At 28.6% G+C, this 27,425-nt stretch overlaps 1 protein-coding gene across 2 annotated transcripts in view; it reads left to right on the top strand.

Annotated features, from left to right (window-relative positions):
- The first annotated feature begins 520 nt into the window (after nt 1-520).
- Madm (MLF1-adaptor molecule) overlaps nt 521-27,425 on the top strand; it is a 55,568-nt gene continuing 28,663 nt past the window's right edge. Inside the window, exon 1 of one of the 2 annotated variants that reach the window (XR_016191384.1) lies at nt 521-1,402. Coding sequence is in view for 1 of the 2 variants with exons in the window: in XM_089225590.1 (XP_089081716.1) it covers nt 1,232-1,402 (171 nt within the window). In the remaining variant the exon portion in view is untranslated. The remainder of the gene's footprint in view (nt 1,403-27,425) is intronic. The other variant, XM_089225590.1, reaches the window with a different exon arrangement.

The raw sequence follows: 27,425 nt of genomic DNA, 5'->3' as shown, positions 1-27,425 counted from the left end.
TTTATACATATATAAACATTTTAAACTTAAAGGCTGCATCACTGCGCCATGTCAGCATTCGACTATCGATATAATTATTTGGTATCGGATGGACTGGTGGTTGGCCTATGAGTAAAAGGTCCATCATGGTAACCCGTACCATAGTAAGTCACGTGGCCAAGTGGCGAGTGGTACTGTGCGGTGGCTGTAGATGGCGCTAGGAAGACGTGACTTTTCGTCGGATTTGATGAGAACATTTGGTGCCGCTCGAGTGATCCGATACATACCGTCGTGCAACAACACTCACTACGGTAGTTGAAATTTAAATTATTTCGTGATAAGGCCCTTCTCCGGTGCGCAGTGGCGGCGACGACGATAATCGTTATCTGCACGGCGAACGCCCACACGGCGACGGCGTGATTACGTCGACATTATCGTACGGTGGGTGGAGGGGGCGAGGGCCGGTTCGCGTTCGGTCGCGAGTCGTTCGGCCGTCGCCGCCGCCGCCGCCGCCGTCAATGGTTAGCCGCGGCAGCAGAGCCACCGACAGTGTCGGTCGTCTCGCAATCGCGTTTTTCCGCTTGTCGTGCCGACGTCCCCCTAATCACCGTCAGTAGACCATTTGCGTCCGACCCGTTGTCGCTGTGAGTTCGCACGCCACACCGTGTTTGCCGTTTTGCGCGCGCGCTTGCCCGTTCTAAAGTTTTAAATCTGATCGCTGTACGTATATTGTCCATACCATACTTGCACGCCGTCGTCCGAGTGTGTGCGCGCGCCTGCTGGTCGTCTGTTCGTTTTGTGCGCGCGCGTACTCGCGTCAAAATCGTGTAGACGGTACTATCTATATCATAGTTTTTATTATTTCGTGTCGCTCGGGTGTGCGTGAGTTCGTTTATTCAGTGCGCGACGACGAATTTCACTTTTTTCGTTTCCCTCCCTCTTTTGTTGCTGGGGATTCGATCGCACTTCCGTGGCGAAAATACGATGCCGTCGGTCGATCGGTGAGGTCGCTCGGAAAATTCCCCCTCGGGCACGCGGAAAGAGTCTGCCCAAATCATCGTCCGTTGAACGTACACAGCACAACACCTTGGGCACGTATCGATCGAGCGTCTGGCGAACGACGGCGACGGTAATGCCACCGCCGAACCGCGGTATCCGTCCGGTTGCGACCGCTGAGGTAACTGTCACTGTTGTGCGAGTAGGAGCGAGATCGGCAGTCGCGGTCGCGGCGGCAGATTGAGCTTGCCGAGCGATGCCGGCCAGTGGCCGCGGACTGGACCCGACGGCCGCCGCGGCAGCAGCAGCAGCAGCTACATCCGTCGCGGTCAAGAAGACTTCGTTGGAGAGCGGCGACGATTCCGAAGAGGAAAGCGAAATCCTGGAGGAAAGCCCCTGTGGTCGGTGGCTCAAGAGGCGTGAAGTGGTGAGTGTTTTCACATAATATTTCGTTTCGAGCGGTCGAAATGTTTGATTCAAAAATTCTTTACGATCTTTGTTTGTCGTCTAATATTGTTCTTTGGACGGTTGCCGTAATAACGTCTGCACGATAAATATTGTTGTTGATTTTATTATAATTACCGTCGCGCCAGTCTTCGGTAAAAATGGTAATTACCAACTCGAATGGACTGCTATAATAGGTAGCGGTTGTACTCGTCGATCGTTGTTGTAAATCGGTGATAAGCGATTGCGTGATAAGCCGGTTTTTTTTTAAACATGCGTTCCAAATCGAACCATGCCCAATTGCCGCCGCCGCTGCCTCCTTCCCCGTCATCACTTCCACCTCCACCACCTTCACCGACTACCACCTCTACTACCACTTACTAGTTAGACGGCAACGTCCGCCCACGACTAAATTATATTATTATCATTACGCACTATTATATAATTGCCGCCGACACGTTGTGTCGTTATTTTCGTATAAATTTAATAATAAACCGTACCTTTGTGATAATATATCGATATGGATGTTTTAATTATTTCATGTTATAATATTATTGATTATTGACCCGACGATAATGATTGTCGGACTATTGTCTCGCCGAGTCCACGTCGTTGTTGGTCAGATTGCCGCGTGTGGTCGGTACATATTATTATTTGTTCCCTAGTCCTAACAATCTTAACTATGCGTTGTCGAAATATTGTTACAGAAACAAGAAAATATGAGCAATATATTAACTGATGTTACTCATGGACTCTTTGATATGTATAGGGATCAGAAATCTATTTAAATTTTAGCTACATTCCTATCACTTTATTTGGGTTCAACCGTCTCACAATAAAAAAAAAACTTCTTATTTAGGTAATAATTTTTATTACTTTTATTACAACAACAACCAGCTACGTACACAATGTCTAGTTGTGTGTTAATTTGTTATCATGTTGTGTGATAAGCAGTCCTTAATGTTGGGAAAAAATAAAAAGGGAATGGAAAAGTGTAAAAAAAAAATTTATTCGCCTGAACATTTAAATGTTTTATTGATTAGGATATAGCCAGAAGGGGCGTACAAAAATATTATTTTGAAAGAAGGGCTGCGTATCCTCCTGTGTCTCCTCAAAATGCAAGCATTGTTGTTAAGTATGATATTAAATCACACACTTTCAGGTAAACGATTCGAGATACCTATATGTAACTAATAAACCTAAATCGCTGTAAACAATAGTTACCTCCAGTACCTACTAAAATCGTTATAAATTTAAAATAAGTGTAGGTACACTCGTCACGCTACGAGAGAGATGAATTACGATATACACGTACCTACAATCGCTTGAATATTATTTGTATCCTTATTTTTATTTTACGATACTAGATACTTAATAGTTTCATACTCGGTAACCTGGTACTTATGTATAATGTATATAAATGTTTCATGTGGTATTTCGGTCTAATTAACAAGTTATTTAAGCCCTTTGAGTTAACATGATACTTTAACGCAAGAACAATTGTTTTTAAGGTGTGTTGGTGTGTTGTATTTAGTTATTCGATATAGGTACTATTTTAATAAAAATATTATCATCAAGACATTGTTATCTGAAACTAAAAAGAGTAGATGAGTCCATACTGCATACTACTATACAAATTATTGTAAATATACATTTTTTACTTGTAAAGTTGCTCTACAGACCAAGTACCTACCTACTTATTTGAATTTTATAAAATTATACTTGCCGTCATGAATTATATAAATGTGCGATTACTGATTACTATAATGTTTATTGAAATAGGAACAAACTCTGTAGGATAGGTAGTTCAAATTAATTTATACAGCATTTTATAAGTGGGTACTGTAGGTTAGGTAAGGTTGACTAAAATACAGATTTTAATATAATTGATAGGTACAAATTGATAACATATTGAGTTATGTAAAAAAGATTAAAGTATAACGATAGCTTGTAATATGTGTTTATATTTAGCCCGTATTTAGATATATATTTACATTATTCGATAAATAATTGACCTTGACCTTGGTATGATTAAATAATTGAACATTTTTACCTTTTGTAAAAATTTGGTATTAACTGCTAATTTATACCTATCTACATAAATACCTCATTGAATACTATTCTTTTATTACCAACCTATTATAACTATAAAACTTTTGTTTCTAATAATCCCATTATTACTGATGTATGTAACGAAAAATAGGCGAAATGTTGAATTTGTCATACTTAACTTATAATCCGAATCATCATAATATGAAAATATAAAATCACACCTACTTGTAATTAAGTCTAAATGATGGCATATCTGGATAGAGTCTCGGATAAAGTCCTGTTGGAAGGTCCAAACTATAAAGAACCACCCGAGAGCCACCTGTCTAAGTTTAGTACTATGCACTTACTATAGTTACAGATTAAAATTAAATTATACTTAAATACATGTCTCGACGTCCGATAGCGAAAGCTTGATAATACTGATACTTTTGAAATGCAATAGTTCATGTTTGCATGATATTAAAAGAATGATTTCTTTCTTGTCCATTTTAAATATAGATTATAATTTCTACCTATATATTATTCTGGGTATAGTTATCTATTGTAAGGTCTACCTCAAGAAACTAATTCATTTATTGACATTAATGTTTAATTTTAGAATCTATTTGTTCGCAAAATGAACTTTGTCCTAAGATTAAACGTATTTAGGTAGGTAGGTAGGTAATCATCACTACATTATCAATATCATCAGTAATATAGTACGTATTATGCCTTATGCCCTTGGCTTACAAGACTAAAGTATAAACAATTATTTAAAATGTATATTACTTAGTTCGAGACTTATTTTTAACCAAATATTCGAAACAAATTTTCGACGAATTGAGATTTTGTTTCTCACATTATTCGTTTTCCTTAAAAAGAGATCTATGTAAAGGTCGATTAGTAAGGTACATAGATGCTTTTTGCTAAATAGAAACGATTTCTAAGCACATTAAAATTGTAAGTTCTAGTCATAGTATTAAACTACAATTTTACAGAATGAACTTGAATATTATACAATATATATTAGCGTATTTACATAGTTACTTCTACAATAATAAACATAAACCTTCATCCTAAATGTTCTCAAATTCTTGTATTTGATACGTTTACTCTGCTAAATAAAATACATGTTCAAAATCAATACATTATAATGCATTCATAATTTTCGTGCGTCCTCAGAAATTACATAACTTATTACCTATAATTATCTAATACAAGTAAACTAAAATTTTAAATTAAACATAAAATTGCCGGTTGGCTTTTATAAATAAATTAATGAATATTATATACTATTAATTATGTAGAAACAATCGTATTTCCCCCTTCAAAAATATGTCTAAATAAATATCTGTTTAATTCAAGTTATATTTAAGATAAGTAAATTCTTGGAACATCTGGAAGGTGCGTATTTATGTTAAAAATATACACAAATATATGAAATATATATTTTGTTACATTTAAATTATGCAAATAGATTGTGTGTATACCTGTCTCGTAAATTCGTAAATAGGTCCTATCCTCTTTGATACGTTTTACTTGGGTTTAGTTGCCCTTTTTACTTTTTAGTTTTTATACATATACAAGCAGCCACATTAATAGATATCCTTAAATAGGTAAATACCTATTTAATATCTAAAATCATGTCTTCTGAAGGTTTTTTCTTTGCACACGTTCTCACTACTCTTATTGTTATAGATGTGTGTTAAGAAAATTATATACGGTTGTTGCAAATCTATTCATCTTATTTAATCGCCGAACTTTATCTCCTTTTAATATTTTGCGTTTCTTGACCAATCAAATGCTTTGGATCGTGCCAATTGAATAGTGTCTGCCAGCACATTGTTGCATACGTTGTTCATGTTTTCAATTCGTTTCTACCCCTGTTTCTACAATATTGATGGTTATAAACTAATAAGTATAAGTGATTTGCCTTCCTTAGAAATTTAAATACTGTATCAAAAAAATGTTCTAACCGATATTATATTCACATTTTAAAAATTGGGTTCGTTTTAAGAACTGTTTAACTATATTACCAATATTTCTATTGTAAGTTCTCTAAGAATATCGTAGAACATGTGAATTTAATAACAAAAAATCATTTGTATCTTATATTTTATAAAATATTTTTGGTTGATGGCCAACCCTTCCATCCCTTCTCTACTACTTTTTCTCGTTGGCGTTCGCGCATTGCATTCCCTATTACGATCCATTAATTTAGGCGAAAACAACTATTTTTAATGCCCGGCATTTGGCATTCAAGATTTACAAGACGATACTGTTGTCTATATAGTCAAGCTATTAAGCTTTATCATTGGAAACGGCTAAATATCAAATATGCCTTAAGTACCTATTTTATTTTTACCTGTTTTTGGATATCGCTGTTAAAAATCTTATTGAATAGGAATTACTATAACAATCTAGTTTTTTTAATCAATATCTAATTTATTTTACTTAATATATAATATTTAGTATGATTACTTAAAAATTAAAATAATATATTATCATTCATCTTTATTGATTCTCTGAAGTTTTATGATAACATGTTCGAAAAGTATATAATATATTATATATAATTATAATATTAAAATACCTAGCAAGAATTAGAAATAGCAATTGTCTGGTTAGTAACACTACACTTAGATTTTATTCAATATAAAATTATTTATTTCAAATTTGTATGTTTTGTTTGATTAGCTAGCGTTAGCCAGTTAATGCTGGTAAAAACTGTATTAGTTTAAACTCAGTTTAAATTGGCAAACGTTCACATATTTATAATAATAATATTAATTTAGTTTTATAATGAACATCAGTTATATCCGAAATATACGAAATCTTTTTCAAAATACTGGGTACAATTATTGTGTTAATGATATAATGATATATATAAAACTGTTGTTTAAAAACAATTTAAAATTATTAAAAGTGAAAATGAATTGATAAAATATGTGTTTAAAATAACCATTACATCAGGTCATTCAATTCTTGTATTTTTATATCGACAATTTTACCGAAATATTGAGCGATGGATTTATAAGTAAAATATGCTAAGCATTTGTAATTATTTATAAAAAATATATGATTTACTATATTCACTGAAAATACAGAATAAGATATAATATTTAAGAAAAACATACTTCAAGATACCTCTATAGTACCTACATTTTTTACTTACTCGTAAAACCGTATGCTTATTACCTCGCCTATTCCTACTTTAAAGTTTAAACACACAATTGTTAATCATAATATTCATTTAAAGTTTTGTTATTTTTAAAACATTACACAGGTAATCGTGTTTTTTCTAACATTTTAACAAACCTGAAGTATATATTTCATATATCATTTTTAAGTATCATTCTCCAAATATTTATACGTGATAAATAATTTAATTTAAATTTAAAATTGGTTTTCATATTAAACGACTTATTTCCCCCAAATTAAACATCAAATATTTTATTACCAATATTATACTAAAACGTTGTATTATTACTGTCGTAATTACTAATTGTATGTTTGCTAGACGTTTTAATTTTCACAAAATTGGTGGACATCGTTTTACATACCTACCTAACATGTCTATTATTAATAATAACCTCAATAGATTATAAATTGTATGTATTTGTCCTTGGTTTTATGTGTGGTACCATTTGCTTTTTGGTACCGGAATTGAAAAAATTAATTAATTTTACATTTTCAAATGCTACAAAATAAGAATTTATTACGGACATTTTTTAGAAGCGTGTTCAAATGTCATAACAGGCTTATATAGCCATGGTTAATTAAATTCTAAAACCGTTTATAATTTATAATTCAACTCAGTAATTTTCATGTTCAATTTTTTTCACTCCAAAATATGTTTAGTTAATACTTTTTAAATTAACAAACTCTACACAGTGTTGATTAACCATATGTAATTATAACGACTATATACTAAATAGGAAATTCAAATTAAGTGTTCTATCAATTTGAGTTACATTCCTAATTATAATTATATATATTAAACCCCTCGTTAAACCCTATATTAAATGTACATAATAATTTCAAAAGTTATCGACCCTTTCTAAACAGTACCAATTATTCTTAAGCATCAAAAAACAATGTTTACCCGCGATATTAAGTTATCATAAGAATCATAAGATGTTCAGTTAGTCTAGTATTTACTTTGTTTTATATCAGGTACTAATCAGTAATTTCTATGGTAATATTTATAATATACGTATATATAAATAATTGTGTGAAATAACTTTTATGAAACAAAATATGACATATTTTCATACTTGTACTCATTTATTGGAATATTTATAACTTGAAAACTATATCCACTAGAAAATAAATTTAAATTTAAAAAATGGATTAAAAATATTTTTTTGTCACATGTTTATATGTGTAAAAAAACAACTGACCATGAATTTTGTAGTTATTTGGTGTGGTGTACGTCTATTTACCTGTTTAGAGAAACTATCCATAATGTTCAATCATTTCAATAGAAAAACTGGAATTTAATAAAGTAGAATCAACCCTAGACTACCCAAAAGTTTTAAATACCTAAAATACTTCCTCAAATATTTCGAATTGACGACCTTCTAAAATTTTACCAATTGACATAGTGGAACAGTTAAACTCATTAATACTATAAAAACGGATGAATTGAAATGCCCTTAGTCTAATCATGGGACGTAATTTGAATCACAAATTATTTTGACATTGGCTCGCTGGAGCATGGGTTCGTCAAATTTCGTCAGAACGTGATAGAACTGCAATGGTATAATAATCATAACCTTGTTTATCATATTAAGTGTGTAATATAGTTACGTTATATTAGCGTAGACCATGATAAACGTGGGCACCACCAGTAATAAACTCTGGATTGTCTAGTAGAATTGATTACTTAAATTGATATCCTTCTGGTAGTACGTATTTCCAAAGCTTCTTGTTATTTCTAGTATCATGTTACTGTTTAAATTTCTTGTTTGTAGTCATTTCTTATGTTCTATTTTTTTCTTTACCTTAAATTTTTCTATCAGCATCACGTACCTATACAATTTAATTAACTATCTTATAGATTTTACAATGTTCAAATTTTAAAATTCGCTATAAATAAATGTAATACCGTAATTTACGTCTAAACCAATGAAATATTTACATTGGTGATTTTAGTATAGGATTACGTTATTATGCATAGAAAAGTTTATAACATGATTGTCATTGATTTGAAACTTGAAAGGTTTTAAAATATTGCAAATTGGTATGTAAGATTAGAATCCATTATAAATCCTTGCATCAATTTAATTAATTGTATTTTGTTTATTTTCGCCATCTCGATGTTTCTTTAATTACTGAGGTTTTAATTCGATTACATCAAGGACACACCTTTATTGGTAGTTTTTTAAAAACTCAATCCATTAAACCATAACTAATAAGGATTCAGTCCCTATCAGTTAATTATTTTTATTTTGTATATTCTATTTAATATACTTAATAACTTTTGTTTATATTTTACTAGTTTTTAATTGTTTCTTGTTGGTTGTTATATATATATACAGAGTCATTTGTTAAGCATGCTTAACATATTTATATTAGGCGATTATGTAATTAAATTACACATATATATTCAAATCCTGATTTTTGGAAATTTATAACACTTGAAGACCATATTTTCGAAATTCTGTAACATTTATGGATGATCTCGTGGATGATCCTGTGACATTACAAACTTCTGTTTTTTTTTTTAATAGAAATCCCACTTTTTAACTTTTAACTATTCAACATATATTTTTATTTTTTTGAAATGTTTTATGTATCTAAATCAAAATCGTATAGCGATTATAAGATATGACTGATATGAGGCTTATTTAAAAATCCTATTCATTAATTGATTATTAACCTTAATCATTTGTAAAAATGACCCTAGTATAATACCTAAGTACTATTTCCAATATTACATTTTTATATTTTTTAAAAATTATATTTAAGGATAATTATCCTTAACACAAACATTTTCAAAAATTGTCTATTATGTATTGTTATAGATAAATAAAAATATCTAATTTATAATGTGAAATCCTGTTTGTATACTCATACCTAATATTACATAATTATCACAAAACTGGCATCGACAAATAGCTATGGTGAATTTGTTAAGTTAACGCCAGCACTCAAGGACGTCTAGGGAACCAATAAAACTAAAACAAAGGACTATTATGTTAATACTGATTTAATTCCTACAAAAATGCATTGCATTGGCCACTTAATTAGAACAACATTGAGTAGAGTTTATTTATTATAACATTAAATTTATCTTTATAATTTGATTTTTTAAGTTCAGTGACATTGAAATATTGAATAGGGTTGAAAATATTTTGCCAGCGGGCGTTGTCCGTGTACACACAAAGCTTGATGATATATTAGTACCTATTTACCTCGGTATCTTTTTGTAGACTTTACTAAACGTCTATGTTATATTAATAGTATCGTTAATAGTTGATTCTGTTACTTTTATGAAACGAGTATACGTTTATAAAGTTTGGTTATAAATATTTGTGTATACATAAAATGTTAATTTAAAGTAGAAGTAAAAATATCTTGGTATTTTATGAATATTGCCCAGAATGATATATATAGTATAAATATGTACGTATTAGGTGATATATATAATATATTATACAGTTTTAAAAATCAGTGCATTAAAATAATAAAAATAGGTATCTAACCATTTACAAAAATTGAATCAGGCTTTCTATAGGTATTGGACTTTAACAACATTTTTGGGTGGGAATTTTGGAAAATCATTTTTAAATTATTGTTTTGGAACAATTCAAAAATTAAAAACCGTAGACATTTTATATTTTTACCAAATATTTATATTAGTCTTTTCCATAAATGGTAACATTTTAACTCTTTAAGCTATATTATTTACATATATAGCCATCATAATTTTTAACTACCATTTAAAGTAATTTTGAAATTTTAACTTGTTACCCTAATTACATGATATTTTAAGTTGAAAGATTGATAACTTTACGGTTATACAGACCTATACGGCTGTACAATTGGTACATTTTTGGGATCACTGTAATATATAAAACATTAAACCTAAGTAGGTATTTGAAAAAAAATATAAAACCTAAATGCTAAACCTTAGATTCATGGAAAAATCGATTATTCAAAAATATGATAAATAATATGTAAAGTACCTATTCAATAAACCTCCGTTAATATATGCTAACTTTTTAGCTTTTTATTTGCTAGTCCTTATAAGTTTTCAATTTCAACGAATTCTCAATATCTATCTAAACTGCTATTGTGCGCATCAACTACAGCTTATGCATCTTAAATTAAACTATTATATTTTTTTTTTAAATTTTGTAGTCACCCATATCACTATCAATATTAGTTAAAAATATCCCAAATATTGAATTTATTCTCATGAAGTCACAAGTATTTTTGGGTTGTTTGTTTGGATTGATTCTACTTTTCACATTGCTATTTTTTTGTCGTGTTCTCAAATTTCTCGTAATTGTGTGTTGGCGAGGTATTCATTGTCACAACTGAGTAATTTTGTACATAAATAAGGACGAATGTATATTACTGTAACCGATATTTATCGACCGTGGTGGGTCAAAGTAAAAAGAAAATATACCTAATTCAATTTTTATCCAAAAATATATATTTTGGTAATAACACCCTCGATGATAACATATATGACATGTACATACTTTGGAACTTTATGATTTTGTATTTTGTATGTGTCATTCATGATATAAAATATAAATTAATACAGTTGAATTCACTTAGAGCTATTGGCCCTATGACAATTTTTTACACTATATTATGATGGTGATGGATAATATGCATGCGGATGTTAAATTCAGTAACTACAAGCTAGTGGATACCTATAGTTCAGTGTTTTGACGCACCTAATCGAGTTGACGGATGTACGCATTGAGATTCGACCTTGGGATCAAAAGTACTATTTTATACAAGTTATTCATATAAACATTTAAACTGATTGATTATTTGTGACTTGAAACCAAAATTATGTGAAATAGGTTTATGTCATAAATATACTTGATTTAATATTAGTAACTAGGCATATTATTTTTGTTTTAACTTTTAGTTATTATTATATTACCCCACCATCTAAAATTTTCGTTAAAAACATTCGAATGACACTAATATAAATAAAATTGTTCCAAAATTCAAAATATTAAAAATAGCTAGTCACAATTTGTTTTATAAACATTTAAAGTTTGAATTTTGTCAAAATACGTAAAAATTTCGTATATCTGCAAATTATTTATTTTGGGTTAGAAATTTATAAAAAATTTTCCATTTAAATCTAAGATTTGAAAATTCAATTCAAGGTTCTTCATAACCTTGCCTACTTTTAACAAATAAAATATGTCTACCGGAAAGTCAAATAAATTTTTTATGAGCATTTGAATTTTAAACTTTTAGAACATATTACATATTCAATATCTTGTATGAACAATACACTTAAACTTATTTAATCGTAAGCATTTTGTTGATATTTTTTCCTGTATCTCACTTGTTTCTTTATTATATTGTATATTGGTACCTACTTGGGATACTTTTGAATTTGAACATTTTTCTCTGTATATATTATTATTGTCTATTATTTATTTATAACTAACAAGTATTATGTTCAATATCAATGAGAAAATTATTTAATGTGCAACATGTGTTAAACTAGACGGTTATGTATTTCGAGCAACGATACATTATGGGGAATGAGTTTTATTGCATCCAATAAAATATCTGTAGTCTTCTGCGAGGATGTAAATTGATGTTTGATAAACGATAGAAATTTTTATTTTTTAGAAAATAATGTGTACTTCGAAACTTTATGTAGTGTCTATTTTTAGACAAAAGACTTATACAACTTGTAGTTGTACCATAAACGTGTGGGCCCTAAGGATAATGGTTGTAAGTAGGCAGTAAGTTATGTGGATTATCCTTAGGTACATTCTCGACGTCTACATGACTCATCCAATGTTAACCAGTTTTATTATGCTTATAAAAAAACCTGAAGTATGTGTTGTGAATATTTCTTTCGAATTTATTTAACAAAAATAATATGACAGAATTATTAAAAGTATTCCTATAAAAGTATAAAATAATACAATTAAGTTCTAAATGCCGTTTCCAAAACAACATAAGTTCTAGATTGTTTATGCAGTATATAATAAATAATTTTTAGTTTCTTACTTCTTATTAATATTATGCTTTTTTTGGTAATATATATTTTCTCTCTATATATTTTTTATATTATATGTTGATACAGATTTTCAATAAAATCTATTTATTTAAATTTATTACTGATAATAATTAATATTACATTAACTAGTTTATATAGAGATAATGGAGTAAAATATCTTGTTTTTTATTATTAAATCTTTGATGACTCTAAACCTTACAGAAGTTTGGCTTGCACGTATTTATAAATATTATGTTTATATGAATCTGAAGAATTTCTTTAACCACTGAAATGAATCAATAGTATACAAACAGTATTTTTTTGTATTTTTGCCAATATAACTAAATATTTTTGGTGCTTAATCAGATTTAAAAGCATTAAATATCAAAACGATATTGATATATTAACAAATATCAATCAATTCAATCTGTAATATGTTGATTCAACGTTAAGTAGTTAAGTTTATACAATATGCTTTTAAAAAAATATATTATAAGGATAATATTAAGTTGGAGTTAATTTGGTCTGATTTATAAAGACTAAACTGATTTAAACATTTTCTACGAAGAAAAAGAAAATCGTGATGGTACATTATCAATTTCCCTAAATTATTCACTTATTACTGATTACTGATCACTGATCAGTCAATATAAATTTAAAATTATTCTATAATAGATTTTAAAAAGAATCAATTGAGATTCATAAATTTAACTAATTAAAGTAGGTACTCACGGGGTTGAATTCAGTCCAGTGAATTAAAAAAATATTTATAATAATAATAATTATTATATGATTATATTGTATATTGTTCATGAAATATTACTCGCTGTATAGTATATACCAATAATTGTTTGAATTACCAATTTTGTTATTGAAATTCGTACCTTTGGAAAAATCCTTTTATTTGTTGTGAGGATTAATTAAATCACCAGTGACAACGGTAACTGCTTGAAATAGTTTTTTATATTTCTATTTTATTATTCTATCTAATTAGTACCTATATTATGTTGAATATGCATACAATATATTAATATTAATTAATTGAGTTAATGAACAAGTGAAAAAAAACTAAAATATTGTACACGTTGTTATAATTATACTTTTGTTGGGACCTACACAATTTGTCCCAGAAACTTGCATCTTATTTTATCTTATCTGAATACTTATAAGCAACTAGCCAATGCATTTATTGTTTGTATTTATTGCTATACATTTTCAACACCAATATTTTTAAATTATATATCTTCTGTATTTATAGTTCGATTTATATGGATTAGATACAGTTGAGATCAGCATAAAAAATATATACGAGTATATAAAAAAAAAAAAAAAAAATAGGTTATTCATTATAATGTTATCTATGTCGTTGTTAGAGCTTTACCGATACATTTTTTAGAAATTATAAACGTGACAATTGTCACATTAAATGAATCCATTTATGTCCAACATAATACCATGTACAATACTTAATACTTATACAATGTATATTCTAAAACCAGATAATATATAGTCGGTGTAGCCTAGTTTGGTCACGCCTATAATATGCCATAATAATTTTGTTGTTTCAGAAATTAATTTTGTCATAATAAGTAAATTTTTTTACAATTTTAAGACTAATTGTCTAGTTGGTTTAGCTTATTTTTTAGGTACAGATAACATTCATATTATATATTGCTATCTGAAAATATTTCATAGTGTTTTTAACATTACCATTGTGCTATGAATTATTACTTATACTTACATTAAAGCCAAAAGGTCAATGATATGATAAACAAATGCCTATTACATAATTTTTTTTTATTTATTTCTATACATTTTATTATGATGTATTGATATATGTTTCATTATTCATCATATTATGTATTTATGTGTAATAGCATAAATAGGTATAGTGGTGTAGGCGCATATAACTTGTTTTAAGTTTATTATTAAAAATCGTAATAATAATGGTATATTCGTTATTATTTTGAATAATTGTGTCTTACATCTTCTTCCCTCTATTGTAATTAGTTTAATAACTACTTTAAAATCTTGATGAATCTCATCATGCCGTAATATTATGAAACTGCAGAAAAATCTATAATAGATGATGGAAATATCTTGAAAGACATAAAACAAAAAACCAATTACTAAATAGTATTTAGGTAATAACGTAAATTATTTAGGTACCTCCAATGTACATTTTATGAGATATTTCATGGATGATATTTTTGTCTTCTTCGTTGTAATTTAATCGTGAGTAATTTTAAACCTCGTATAATTATTTGTTTGGTATAACTTTTTTCCATTATTAAAAATTAAGTCATAAACTAATAACTTTCAAGTAATCAATAATCAAATATAAATATAAATTTAATATAATTGAAAATGAGTGATTATAAATTGTCATAAATTTGACGTAAAGTTTAACGTGTTTGACGTGTGTTGGTTTGAACAACGAATTGCCGTTAAACAGCTAACATTTATATTATATATAAATAAATATGTATGTAATTGATATGTGTAATTATTATTTATTAGTGATTTTTTTTTTCGTAGATATATTGTGTATTATTATTTGTTATAAATTGTATACTATAAAGACATATGTATCATTATTCATTAGTATATTACAATATAAGGAAATTTTTTAATAAATGAGGATAGTTATGACTGTTATGAGTTTATGACTTATGACTTTTAATTACGTAAAACGTAACAGACTCCGTCTTCGTGTACCGGTTTACTATAAATAGTACAGCCGTTTAGACGCAAATAATTATTACTGTGTATTAGAATCAGTACGATTACTTTTTTTCTGAAATTTATCATTTAGGTACTTCAATTGTTTTTAGAATATTAAACATGTCATGATGTATTATTTGAATATATAATACAATGTCTTATGAAATTATTAAACCAAAAATAAATTTGGAATTATTATTATGAGTTTTCTATAGTTGGTGTTTTACAATACAATTATTTATAGTTGCATCCGTAATGATATAATAAAACGATTCATCTTTTGTTTGCGCTTGCGAATTTTTAAAATATTACACATTTAAATCTGTGAGAACCCGTTACCGTCTGTAATATTCCGGTCCGGCCACTGTTGTCTGTTTTCTAATTTTATTCTCTAAATTATACGTAACAGTTATATATATATATATATATATACATAAATGAATGTCTATATATATAAATATATTGAAGTAATTACCGTTTGTGCTCTTGGTCATCCGTGCTGTAAATTTTTACAAGTTTTCATCAGTGGTTTGGATACGTCAAAAATTCTTGTTTTCCTTATTCTACCGTAAGGCTAAAAAACTTTTACGTATATGTGATTAGTACTTTGGTGCAATGTATATTTACATTTTAATATATTAAAATACCGCGCACACTTTTTATGAAGGCTGAACTGTCGCTATAACGGTGTGGTGGCGTCGATGGCAGTAGCGACGGGAGAGGTGCATAATGTAGTACATAAAGCCAAGTCCCGTGTACTTATAACCATCTATAGATAATACCTTTTAATCATTATATGGTATACAGTTTTTAAATATTAAATTTGTATCGCAATCGGCAAACAAATGGTTCTAAAATTCATTTGCGAGTGGCAAGACTTAACCTCTCAAAATATGCAGGACATAGTGTTTATTATTGTTATTATAGTTGATTGGTCAATAACAGTATATAATATTATAATACGACAATTATTATACTACGAAAATTACAAACAAATTAGATTATATTTGTTTATTTGTATACGGGTATGTATTATAATCGATTATTAGTGTACAAATTATAATTAAGTAATCATGTGTGTAGCAACAAAATATTTAAATATACATAATATGGAAAAGTTTTAAGAAAACTTGCATGTTAAAGTAAATTTTTTTGTCAGATTTCTATCGTACGATAAATGAAAATTGAAATTATAACTCATGTAGTGTTGTACGTATATAACAATTAGGTAGTCACTGCAGGTAATTCAAGTTTTTAAACTTTAGTGTTTCGTTAAGTTGTAAATCATTATCACTAAATACAGCTACAAACAATGTTATCTAAAGATATAACTACATCACGTGATATATATTTATGAGTAATTTACCTTGCTATTATATTTTAAATTATCAAAGTTAGACATTACAATTTGATTTAACTTTTTATGCGAAAAAAAGTTTTGTTTCTGGTTAACTCAACTATACACTTTAAGTACCTACCTACAACACAGTAATACCTATAATATGTCCTTATCCTCGTATTTATACAGAGTTCATTAAATATATCAATATATTTTCAGAGTATAATAAAGGTTAAGATATATATAATATAATGTATATATTATACAGTAAGCCTAATATTTTATAAATTTATTTAATTTTAATTTATTTTGATATTTTTTTTAAATTTCTTTAACTCGCAGTTACTTTTGTTTTTATATCAATTCATTTAAAATTGCTTTCTAGAGCTTTCATATATTTTGGTATATTGATGCTTAATTCACTTATGGACTTATGTCCGCTTAGAAGTAACTAACTAAAACTTACATAGGTACATACAACTAAAAGATACACTGCGGTTCACATTATATTTCTTAAGTTAAAATGTTGACTCTGCTATAAAACTATATATATATATACCTATATACGTGTGTAAATATTTACTGATATAAATTGTACTTAGATTTTTCTAAATTGCTAAGAAACTTTGAAATTATGATGTTAGTTGGAATTTTATAGATAAGGACACAGATTTGTATAATCAATTAAAATTTTTGATTTTAGTGTAATTTTACTTCCACTGAGACTCGCTACCACTAGGTTTTAAAAAATCTTTTTATCACTAAATAATTACGCATAATTATATCTTTCGTTACTAATATTTAAAACCGTATGAAATGACCTAATTAAGATTTACAAAAAATAGCAGTCTGGAAATATACCTTTACGGATATGTTAAGAAACCTGTTGATTGAATTTGGGGAATATGCCAACACAAATCCTATGCCAACTTACTATTTTAACATAGGCACCTAGTTCATTGTGGAAAATTTGAATTTCTAATCTACTCAAAACTATAGTCTATATCGTTTTCTAATTATTACGTGTACATAAATGCTCTAGTATGGCTAGTATAATATACCTATCTAAAGATAATACCGGATATATGTATACATATTTTATTTTATTATTTTCATGAGTTAAAAATATAAATAGGTTTCATAAAATAAATAAATTATTTTCTCCTAATTTAGTCAAATATTTTACGTTTTTATATGATTTCTTCTTTCATAATGTTATATGTAATGTGCATTGTTATAAAGAATTCAGTTTCGTTTAATTTGATATTAAATTATTTTCTAATACAATCTAATACAAGCCTGCGAATTAAAAGTAAAAACCATAAAATATTATTCATATTTTACGTAGATGATAAATATAAAACTTCACGCGCCGTGCTTGTTGTAGTATGTGAGTAAGTGAGCGCGCGCATGCTAGTGGTATATGCCTGTTTATTTGTTGCCAGCTGTTTCTGATCATTGGGGAATGGCTGGCGACGCGACGGCGGGGTCATTGAACGCCACCCCTATAGAGTTCTTTAAAAATTTGATGACGATCGTATTGAAATGTCCATGTAAATCGGATGAATACGCTACTCACCTACAAAAAAATTGAAGCCGTTATATAAAAATGCTGCCAATAATCTATGATATAATATTTAGCAACTGTGGCATGTACAGAAAAATAATTTATAACATTTCATAATCCATAAAATCATAAAATAGGTACTTGGTTTATACTCATAAATTCGTGATAGATGGATGATTGAATATAAGAATATTTGATGCCTTCTTCAAGATTAGGCGGGTATAAAAAGCTTAAATATTTGTTAGATAAATTAAAACTGCTTATATTGTTATTATTTATTGATGACTCGTGAGTAAAAGCTAATAAGTATACTGTTAAATTGTTTGTTTAATAAATTTATTTCAACATGTACAACTAGTTTATATCTCAAAACGAGATGTATTTTTTTTTTTTTTGTTAAATGTGAAATAGATAATTGATATAAATAGATGTTTCGATAAACTATCTATACCTACGAAGCTACAAATTTTGATTAACCATTGCCCATAGGAACTTAAACACGATAAAATAGAATCTATACTAGTATACTATGTTTGTTTATCTATTCTTGAAAAATAATCCAGTTAACGCCTAATGCATCGCGTATATAATAACGGTTTATTCTATTATTCAATTTTGTTTTTAATGCACTCTCGTCATTCATTGAAACTGTGACTTCTGCTGGTAGACATAGAAAATTGATTAATGACTCATTCACACCGCACAGTGTGATGGAGCTCAGGGTAAATAATATGCTAACCTAGTGATTGACGTATATAGATGTAATTTAAAACATTTTAAACATGTATTTAAAGTTTTCATTGGCATTCAATTTTTATCGTGAAAATAATATTTTTTTTTTATAAATATAAGTATCCGCATTATACTTATGTAATATTAATATATTTCAAACGGACAGCCTTAATTTTTTAAATATTTTTAATTGTGTCTTTAATTCAGGAATTTTGTGAGATGATATGGGACGAGGTCGTCAGGAAAACCACTAGGAAGTACCTAAGATAAATTATTAAGGTCGTAAAGTTTCTCTCCTTTGATCATAATTTTATCAACAATGTTTAATAATATATACGTTTTTGGGATTGTCTTAAAAATATATAACACGTTATATTGAACACATTTTCAGAATTAAATAGAGTATTTGAAAAAAAAAACAAATGCTTTGCGATGATTAAATAAAACCAGACTAATATGTGAAAGTTTTAAATAGTTATATTGACAGCACACAGACGTCCGTAGAAACAGCTGCGCGTTAGTCCTTCGACTTCTTTTACCATTAATGGAACATCGAGTTTTTATTATTTAAAATAATTATTCTTTTATACAATTATTAATTAGATTCCCTATTATTAAAAAATAATATCTATTTATAAAGACGTAAAATTTCCTAAAATTGAATTTTATTTTTATCATTTTTATGAAAAACAAAAATATTAAATTAATGGTTATTATTTACATAATTAACATTTGTACTATAAAATACGCACTAAACTGAATATTAAAATTAAATATTTACAATTTTTTATATTTAATATAACTTATTGTTTATTCATTGGTACTCAATCTTCGCAAATCTCTTTTATTTTGTAGGGACAAATCTAGGGACAAATATACTGTTTAAACAAATTTTTGAACATTTTATAAGTTACATAATTACAACATTAATAACAAATTTAAATTTTTTAAATTATGATACTTATGGCAATAAATTATTAAGATAAAATTAACATATACTTGATGATGTCAGCATAATATTTGTTTTTTTTGTCAGACCCACACGCAACATAATAGACAAACGTTCATTCACGTAAAACCACCAATTACGTCTATTATAGAAAGTATTTTTTTTGAGGGTTTTATATTTTACTATCATTAAACTTAATGTATGACTTAACAAAAAAAAAAAAAAAAATGTTTTATTACGAATATATTCAATTGTTTTCGTAACAATATAAAATTTTAGAAAGATGGATACGTTAAACCTCCAAATACCCATCTGAATATATTATTCTTTATAAATTTTGAAATAGGTGATTTTACTCTAACATTACTAAAACTCGTACAAAATAATTTCGTGATTGCGTTATATTAAACTTATAACTTATAATTATGTAACGTGATTAAAACAAATAATGCGTTAACATCCACTTAAGCAAAATATTTTATCAATATCAACTAAAATAGAAGTATATTTATTATACTAGGCATTGCACTTTTTTTTTTAAATTTAATAGTTTTATTTATTATGTTGACAATTAAACAAATGTGTTTATTTACAACAGAGGGAATTTAAAAAGTGGAATTTACTTTTGTACAATAATGTATTATATGGAGTCATTAAGACCACTGTATTCTCTGTGAATTAAACGTGACATTGATAAAAAAAGTAATATAGGTATTTATAAATATTACAATACGAGTTTCTGTTGACAATCGAATATAGTTTAAGACAGTTGTAATCATTATAAAAATGATTTTGAAAGGTTATAAATAAATGTTCATATACATTTTAACTGATACCAATTATATTTGCATATATTTCGTTCATGATTATCTTTTACGGGTTTACGCCATTATTAATGCCTATTATTTTTTATGACTAATAATTTTATAATTTATAAATTAAAATATTGATGTTATTCGGAATCAATTGGTTAGAGAACTCCCCCCGGCCCGATGAAAATCAGTTCTTATGTTCATCCTTTCGTTTGCCTGACACCCTGCCATGCAGATAAAAACCGACTCGATGGCTCTGTTGCGTGGGAATACACAGAATCTCTACCTAGACAGTAGACAGTGTATAATTTTGAATTTCCATTGAGAATTTAATATCTAAATTGCTAAGAGAATAATTTTACCGTAGTACCGTACATTATTGGAATCTATAATTAGATATGCTTACGAGTATTATACATTCTTCATTATTTTAATTGTTTTTATCAAATTCAATTATTTTTTTGTGTATTTTGTAAATTATATGTTCTGGTTTATATGATATCGTTATTTGTTTCATTACCTAAATAAAAACAATACTCATTCAAAATTAAGATTTTTTTAAACTTCATTTTATTTTTCAAATATTAATCATTATGTGAAACCTGCACAATTTCAAAATGAGTAATTTCAAAGGGACAACATAAATTAATAGATTATTGTAAAATCATCTAATTTAATTCTTTTTAGTCAATATTAGTATCTACATCAGTGGTTCTCAACCAGTGTGCCGCGGCACAATACTGTGCCGAGAGATTGACTAGGTATGCCGTGAGAAGTTTCTGATATTTGTTATTATGCTGGTAAAAAAATATTGAAAACAGTAATTTATTTCATTATATTTGTGTTGAGTGAGCCGCGAAAACTTGTGATGAATAATAATGTGCCGTGAACCAAAAAAGCTTGAGAACCACTGATGTACTTACATGAAAAAAAAAGTAAAAATTTTAAAAATGTTTGTTCATTTGTATGGTTTTTTGTATACTTTTAATGACTTTTCACAATATTATTACAAATAAAATAAATAATATTTCTCTATGGGTATATTATTAAGTGCATTGTATGATAAGAATCGAACGTAATATCATATGATTGCACAAAATTCTTATTATTTTTAGTATAGTTATAAAACAACAATAGTTGTAAACAAAAGATTTAGATTAAAAATTAGAAACCTGAAAATATGCAGACAAGACTCCATATTAAAATTATCAAATCGTTATGTAGAAGAGTAGTATATTTTGTGTTTATGTCATTTATGATAACGGGTTGTAAGGTTACCTATATTATGATAATGCAATTGAGAGTATTTGAAAGGGGTTTCTTCGATTCCGCCAGACCTTTTTATACTTGGGGGATAAGGTTTATCGATTCCGCCAGCAGCGATTCTGCCAGTGCAAGTAGTCTAAAAACAACCTACCGATTTTATTTATTTAACTATGTATATGGTATTATTTTATATATATTATATTAATTCACATTGCATTAGTTTTTCATCATCATATTATAAAAAATATATTTGACTAAATTAATTTATATTAAAATTAATTATTTAATTATTTTTTTAAGCATTTGCTAGGCTGAGGTAAAACTTGGAAGGTGGCGGAATCGATAGGTTGTTTTTAGACTACCTGAACTGACGGAGTCGATACTGGCGGAATCAATGCTACATTGGTTGAATCGATAAGTCCCCTATTTGAAGAGCTCTTGTCAGGTTTTGGTTATTAGTTGTACGGCGTACGGCGTACGCCACATATTTAATCTAGTCCGATTTTAATTAGGGTTTGGAGTTTAACAATCTACATTTTCCATATTATACATTTATACATGTATACGTTATAACTATTTCGTTCATTAAACTTAAATCAAGAAAATATTTTATAGGTATCCTACTAATGTTACTTACATTATTTTCAAGTTACACGTATGATACAATCGTAATAATTATTTCCAGAACAAATAAAACAAATAATATTATACACCAGAGTACCAGACTGACTTAATTCTATTTATACACTATTAATGTTATAAAAATTATTATTACCTATGCCAATAACGATGGATAATCTGACTATTATACCGTATTTACGAAATTATAATCATAAACATAATGCCAAGTGTTACATTTTGTAACCAATAAAATTTCATAACTTAACAGTTTTTAGTTTTTCAACGCCTGTTTTGCTATTGTTGAATCTACTCTGTTAAGAACTGGTTTGGTTTTTATAATAATTATATTTATATACAGTATATTATATTGAAATTGATCATACTTTCTGGTCGACTGGTTAGTGAGTCCACATTAAATTACATACCTCCGTAATTACATTAAAATGATATGTATATTGAAGAATGAAGAAATACCTAAAAGTAATTTTGAATATATAAATTCACGATGTGTCTTGTTTAATATTTATATTGTATAGTTAGCTTTAGACAGTTAAGTTCTTTCAAAAGTTCCTCAATATTAATAATTATATTTGCCACGTGCAATGTATTGCGTTTTTCCAATCTATAACATTTTCATTTTCGTTTAATATGTACAAGATTCTAAAATATATCCAGAGATTTTATTGCACTATCAACAATTCAACAAAATAATATTATTCTATATTATAGACGTTTCGTCGTCTTTGAATGTCGGTATTGTGTACAAGATGACAAGTGAACAAAAAAGAAAAGTAATAGAAATATATTTATTGTACGTCGTTTCGTTGCTTGTGAGTGTTATTTTATTTTTCTATTTAATCAATGTCTGTATATAAAGTTTTTATGATATGTGTTTAATGATTTGTAAACTATATATTCGGAGCTCTTCAGGTTTGCGGTCTGTACTCTGTCTACATACAATGAACATATCACTATTGCCCAGATTCGACATTAACATACTATTCCAATATTCGCACCTGTAGACGACTATAATAGTATTTTGACTATTTTGTTTTCGTTCTGATTTGCTGATTATTAATAAATGTTTTTGCGAATAATAAATATAACAAATATTGTGTTTTATACTTTAAATTCATTGATGTGTACTTTTCTTGATTCCAGGGTAATCCCCGATAATTTCTAAACGCTTGCTAAGAATGAAACCGGTTCGTTTATACGACTTCATATAGCGGTATTTGTTGTCGTCAGTTGTGGAATAATATTGAGACTCGGCCAACAAATAATAAAACCACCTTAAAAATATTTTAACCATATTTTGCGATTATTAATTAAGTAATAATAGTAAAAATTATTAATAATTACTAATGCAATTCTTATGATATTATTAAACCGGCAACGTTACATTTCGAGGATACTTATAGAAACATATTATAAGTGGATGAATTGCATATTATGCGTTTGAATTTTCCAATTTAATATTGATGTCTCAAAAGAGTTTTGATAGTGATGAAATAATTTTGCGCTCAGTTAAGAATCGAAATCACTAACAAATAATTGATTGGTTCCGATAATTAACCGTCTTAATTTTTCAGAAAGTCTTAATTTTAAACATTATTTTAGTGTATATGTATACTAACTGTAAGTACACAATATTCTTTGTAGTAAACAAAGTATAGTAGACTTTTATCATCGACACACTTTATAGTTCATATGATAGGGAACATTATAAAAAATAACATCGTTTGTGTTTGAACATAATTAATCATCATTAAATGATAATATTAAAGCCGTTACATATTATATATCAATTAAATAGTTATAATATAAAACCGTAAATGTGTTCATTATAATATTATAATTTTCATGATAGGTAGAAAATGTGAAAAAAACATGAAAGAATTCGTGTGGTCTGTAGTTATTGTAATACGATCATTGGCCACAATTTTGATAAAATACGTTTATTATCATTGTATGAAATTCTTTTGTTGTCATAAAATATATTTTATACCGGTGGATATACGATATTGTTACTATATTAATTATGTTATGTTGTGGTGTAGATCATTGTAAGTCGTATTAATATTATTATTTGTTATTATTCAGATGTATCTCTATTGTCTATTATATTTTATTAATTTATTATAAATAATGTCTATAATCGTTAATGGGATACAAGCTAAAACACCCACACCTAACCTAACCTAAATCTACCTAAATCATATCTGCGCCTTGTTGCTTTTGTAGAAAGGTGTAGTTGGGGATGCTTATTTTTTTTTTTTTTAGGTATTGATGAAACCCGTATAATATTATTTAGGAAAATATTAAAAAATCTCTATCGGAAATAAAGTCCCGCATACGGCCCGCATCCATAAATAATAATATTGTTCTTAGTTCTATACCTAGGTACAACTGTACAATACTGTTTTTTTGCTTGATAATATATTTATATTAAGTTAGTAAGTTACCTATCGACTTCTGATAAGGCGACATGAAATAACTGACAACATAATAATAATATTACAGTCTGTAGCACTCACTCCAAACGGCAGTATCATAAATTCATAAGTCATACTTAGATCATGTTATAACATATTTTAATATGATCTATATATGTATATATATGTATTTATATACAATAATATAAAATAAGTTCTAAATGTTGAGATAGGGAACTATATCGTAATAATTATTTTTACAATTGTTTTATACAGTTATTTTGTATTGAGAGCCATATAAGAGGCGGTGGACCAGCGTCAAAAACCAGTATAATATATAAAAATCGTTCCTAGTACAGTTTCTTTTCCATATAAAAAAATGTGCGCATGTCTACAGTTGGTACGATCGGTGTATTAGCATATCATATTATATTCATCACTATTATTATTATACTGTACAGTGTCGTTGAAAAGAGCGGACCAGAAGCGCGTCGGTAAATCCCATCTGCTGAAAACGCGGTTACACCGATATTTTATTTTTGGTAAATTCTCGTCCGGGTGTAGTGTAAATGTGTAAAAAATACCTCTGGAATTCAAGACGTTATTCAAATACGTATATAATGATTTTATAATGTAGCACAATACTCCGCGGCGATCAATTATTTCCCCCTTCTCCGTTGTGTCGTCGTCGTCGTCGTCGTCGCCTATCCTCCTCGTGTCAATTGTTACGCGTCGTCTGCGGCAGACATTATACACTCACATGTGTGTGTGTGTGCTGGCCAAAACCGTTACACTCCGTCGTCGCCACCACCACTCCCACTACTGAGATATTTTAACCCTTTCGTCTGCATGTGCTTGCAGGATGGATCGAATGGTAGGGTGAGCCAAATGAGTGACGGAGGGGGAGGGATTGGGAGTGCCAGACGAAATCACACGCGAAATGTGGTAGCAGGGGGCGCCTGTCGTCTGGCTGCCGGTCTGCCGCCGCCGCCGCCTGGTCGATAACGGCACCCGTCGAGTGTCTCACCCCTTATTTAGCACAGACGGTAGGTTGTAAGGTAAGTACGTTTAGGCTAGTATAGAATCCGTTCTTATAAATTGCTGTGCAACGCAACGAAAGCTTGTCCTAGGTCGGAATCATGTCTGGGCAGTGGCGTTGGCGCACCACGTTAGATCCGTCGGAGAGGTGTGCAGAGTGACGTTTTGCGTTTTATTTGCCGCGAATTTTATTCTTTTGAATTTACGACATTGACCTCAACCGTCGCCGTCGCCGCTGCAGCGCCGGAGAAAGTATATGAAATAATTTAAATAGGTAACGTTTTCCCTGCGACAGAAGACGTCATAATAATATGATGGTACTAATACACAACCGTGCCGATCATACGATTTCCGAATGAGATCCAGTTATCGCATAATATGAACATGAGATTACGCAAGATTCGGAATTCGAGCGAGAATTTTGTATTTTTTTCCCCCACATCGATGCGCACAATGTGACTAGGAGAATTTCATTTTTGGATTAATTGCGCAGGTAAACATTTTCGTGGTTTACGTAACGATGATATTATTAGTAATATTAATTGATCCTTTCATGATCAGATTCTCATATTATTTTAGTGATCGTGAAATTCCAGTTTTGAATAGTAATTATAATAAATATTTCGTAGGTTAATGAAGGTTAAATTATGTACAGTTTTTCGTGAAGATTTTTTAATTGTTATTCATTTGATTATTATTAGGCTTATCTATACTTAAAACTTAAATGACGCCAGTGGCCAGGTTAAAGCTTACAAATTTACCACCCGTCATTTATAAACTGATAGCTGCGCACTCGTCAAAAATCACAACTAATATTAGATAAATACATACTTTTATCAATAATTTTGTTTGTTTCGTTCATAGATAAAATATTTAAACGATTGTAATAGTATTCGTAATAACATTGATTATAAATATTAATATGATTACGTTGTTTCTCCGACGCGTCCTCAGCTCCCACTTGCGCAGTTAACCTAACCAATTATGTAGTTTTTTTTTATATGACGTGTCTTGTAATTTTATTTACATTAGCCGGCCATCAATATGTGTATAATTTAAGATTTTATTCAAAACGCCTATATAATAGATACTTTGAAATGTTTTATTCCTAGAATATAACACTGTTAAATTAAGTATAAGGACATCATGCAAATGGTTCAAAATTACTGTGTTATGTAAATATATATATGCTACTACATATATAAATTGTATTGTTTTGTTTGTACCTAGGTTCGTTGTGGTTGTACGTGTCCATCGCATCATACAACCACACTG

The sequence above is a fragment of the Diuraphis noxia genome, unplaced genomic scaffold, assembly GCF_037042655.1.
Source record: "Diuraphis noxia isolate RWA-SAM2 unplaced genomic scaffold, SU_Dnox_SAM2 contig0004, whole genome shotgun sequence".
Classification (NCBI taxonomy): Eukaryota; Metazoa; Arthropoda; class Insecta; order Hemiptera; family Aphididae; genus Diuraphis; species Diuraphis noxia.
This window is presented reverse-complemented; position numbering and strand designations above follow the sequence as displayed.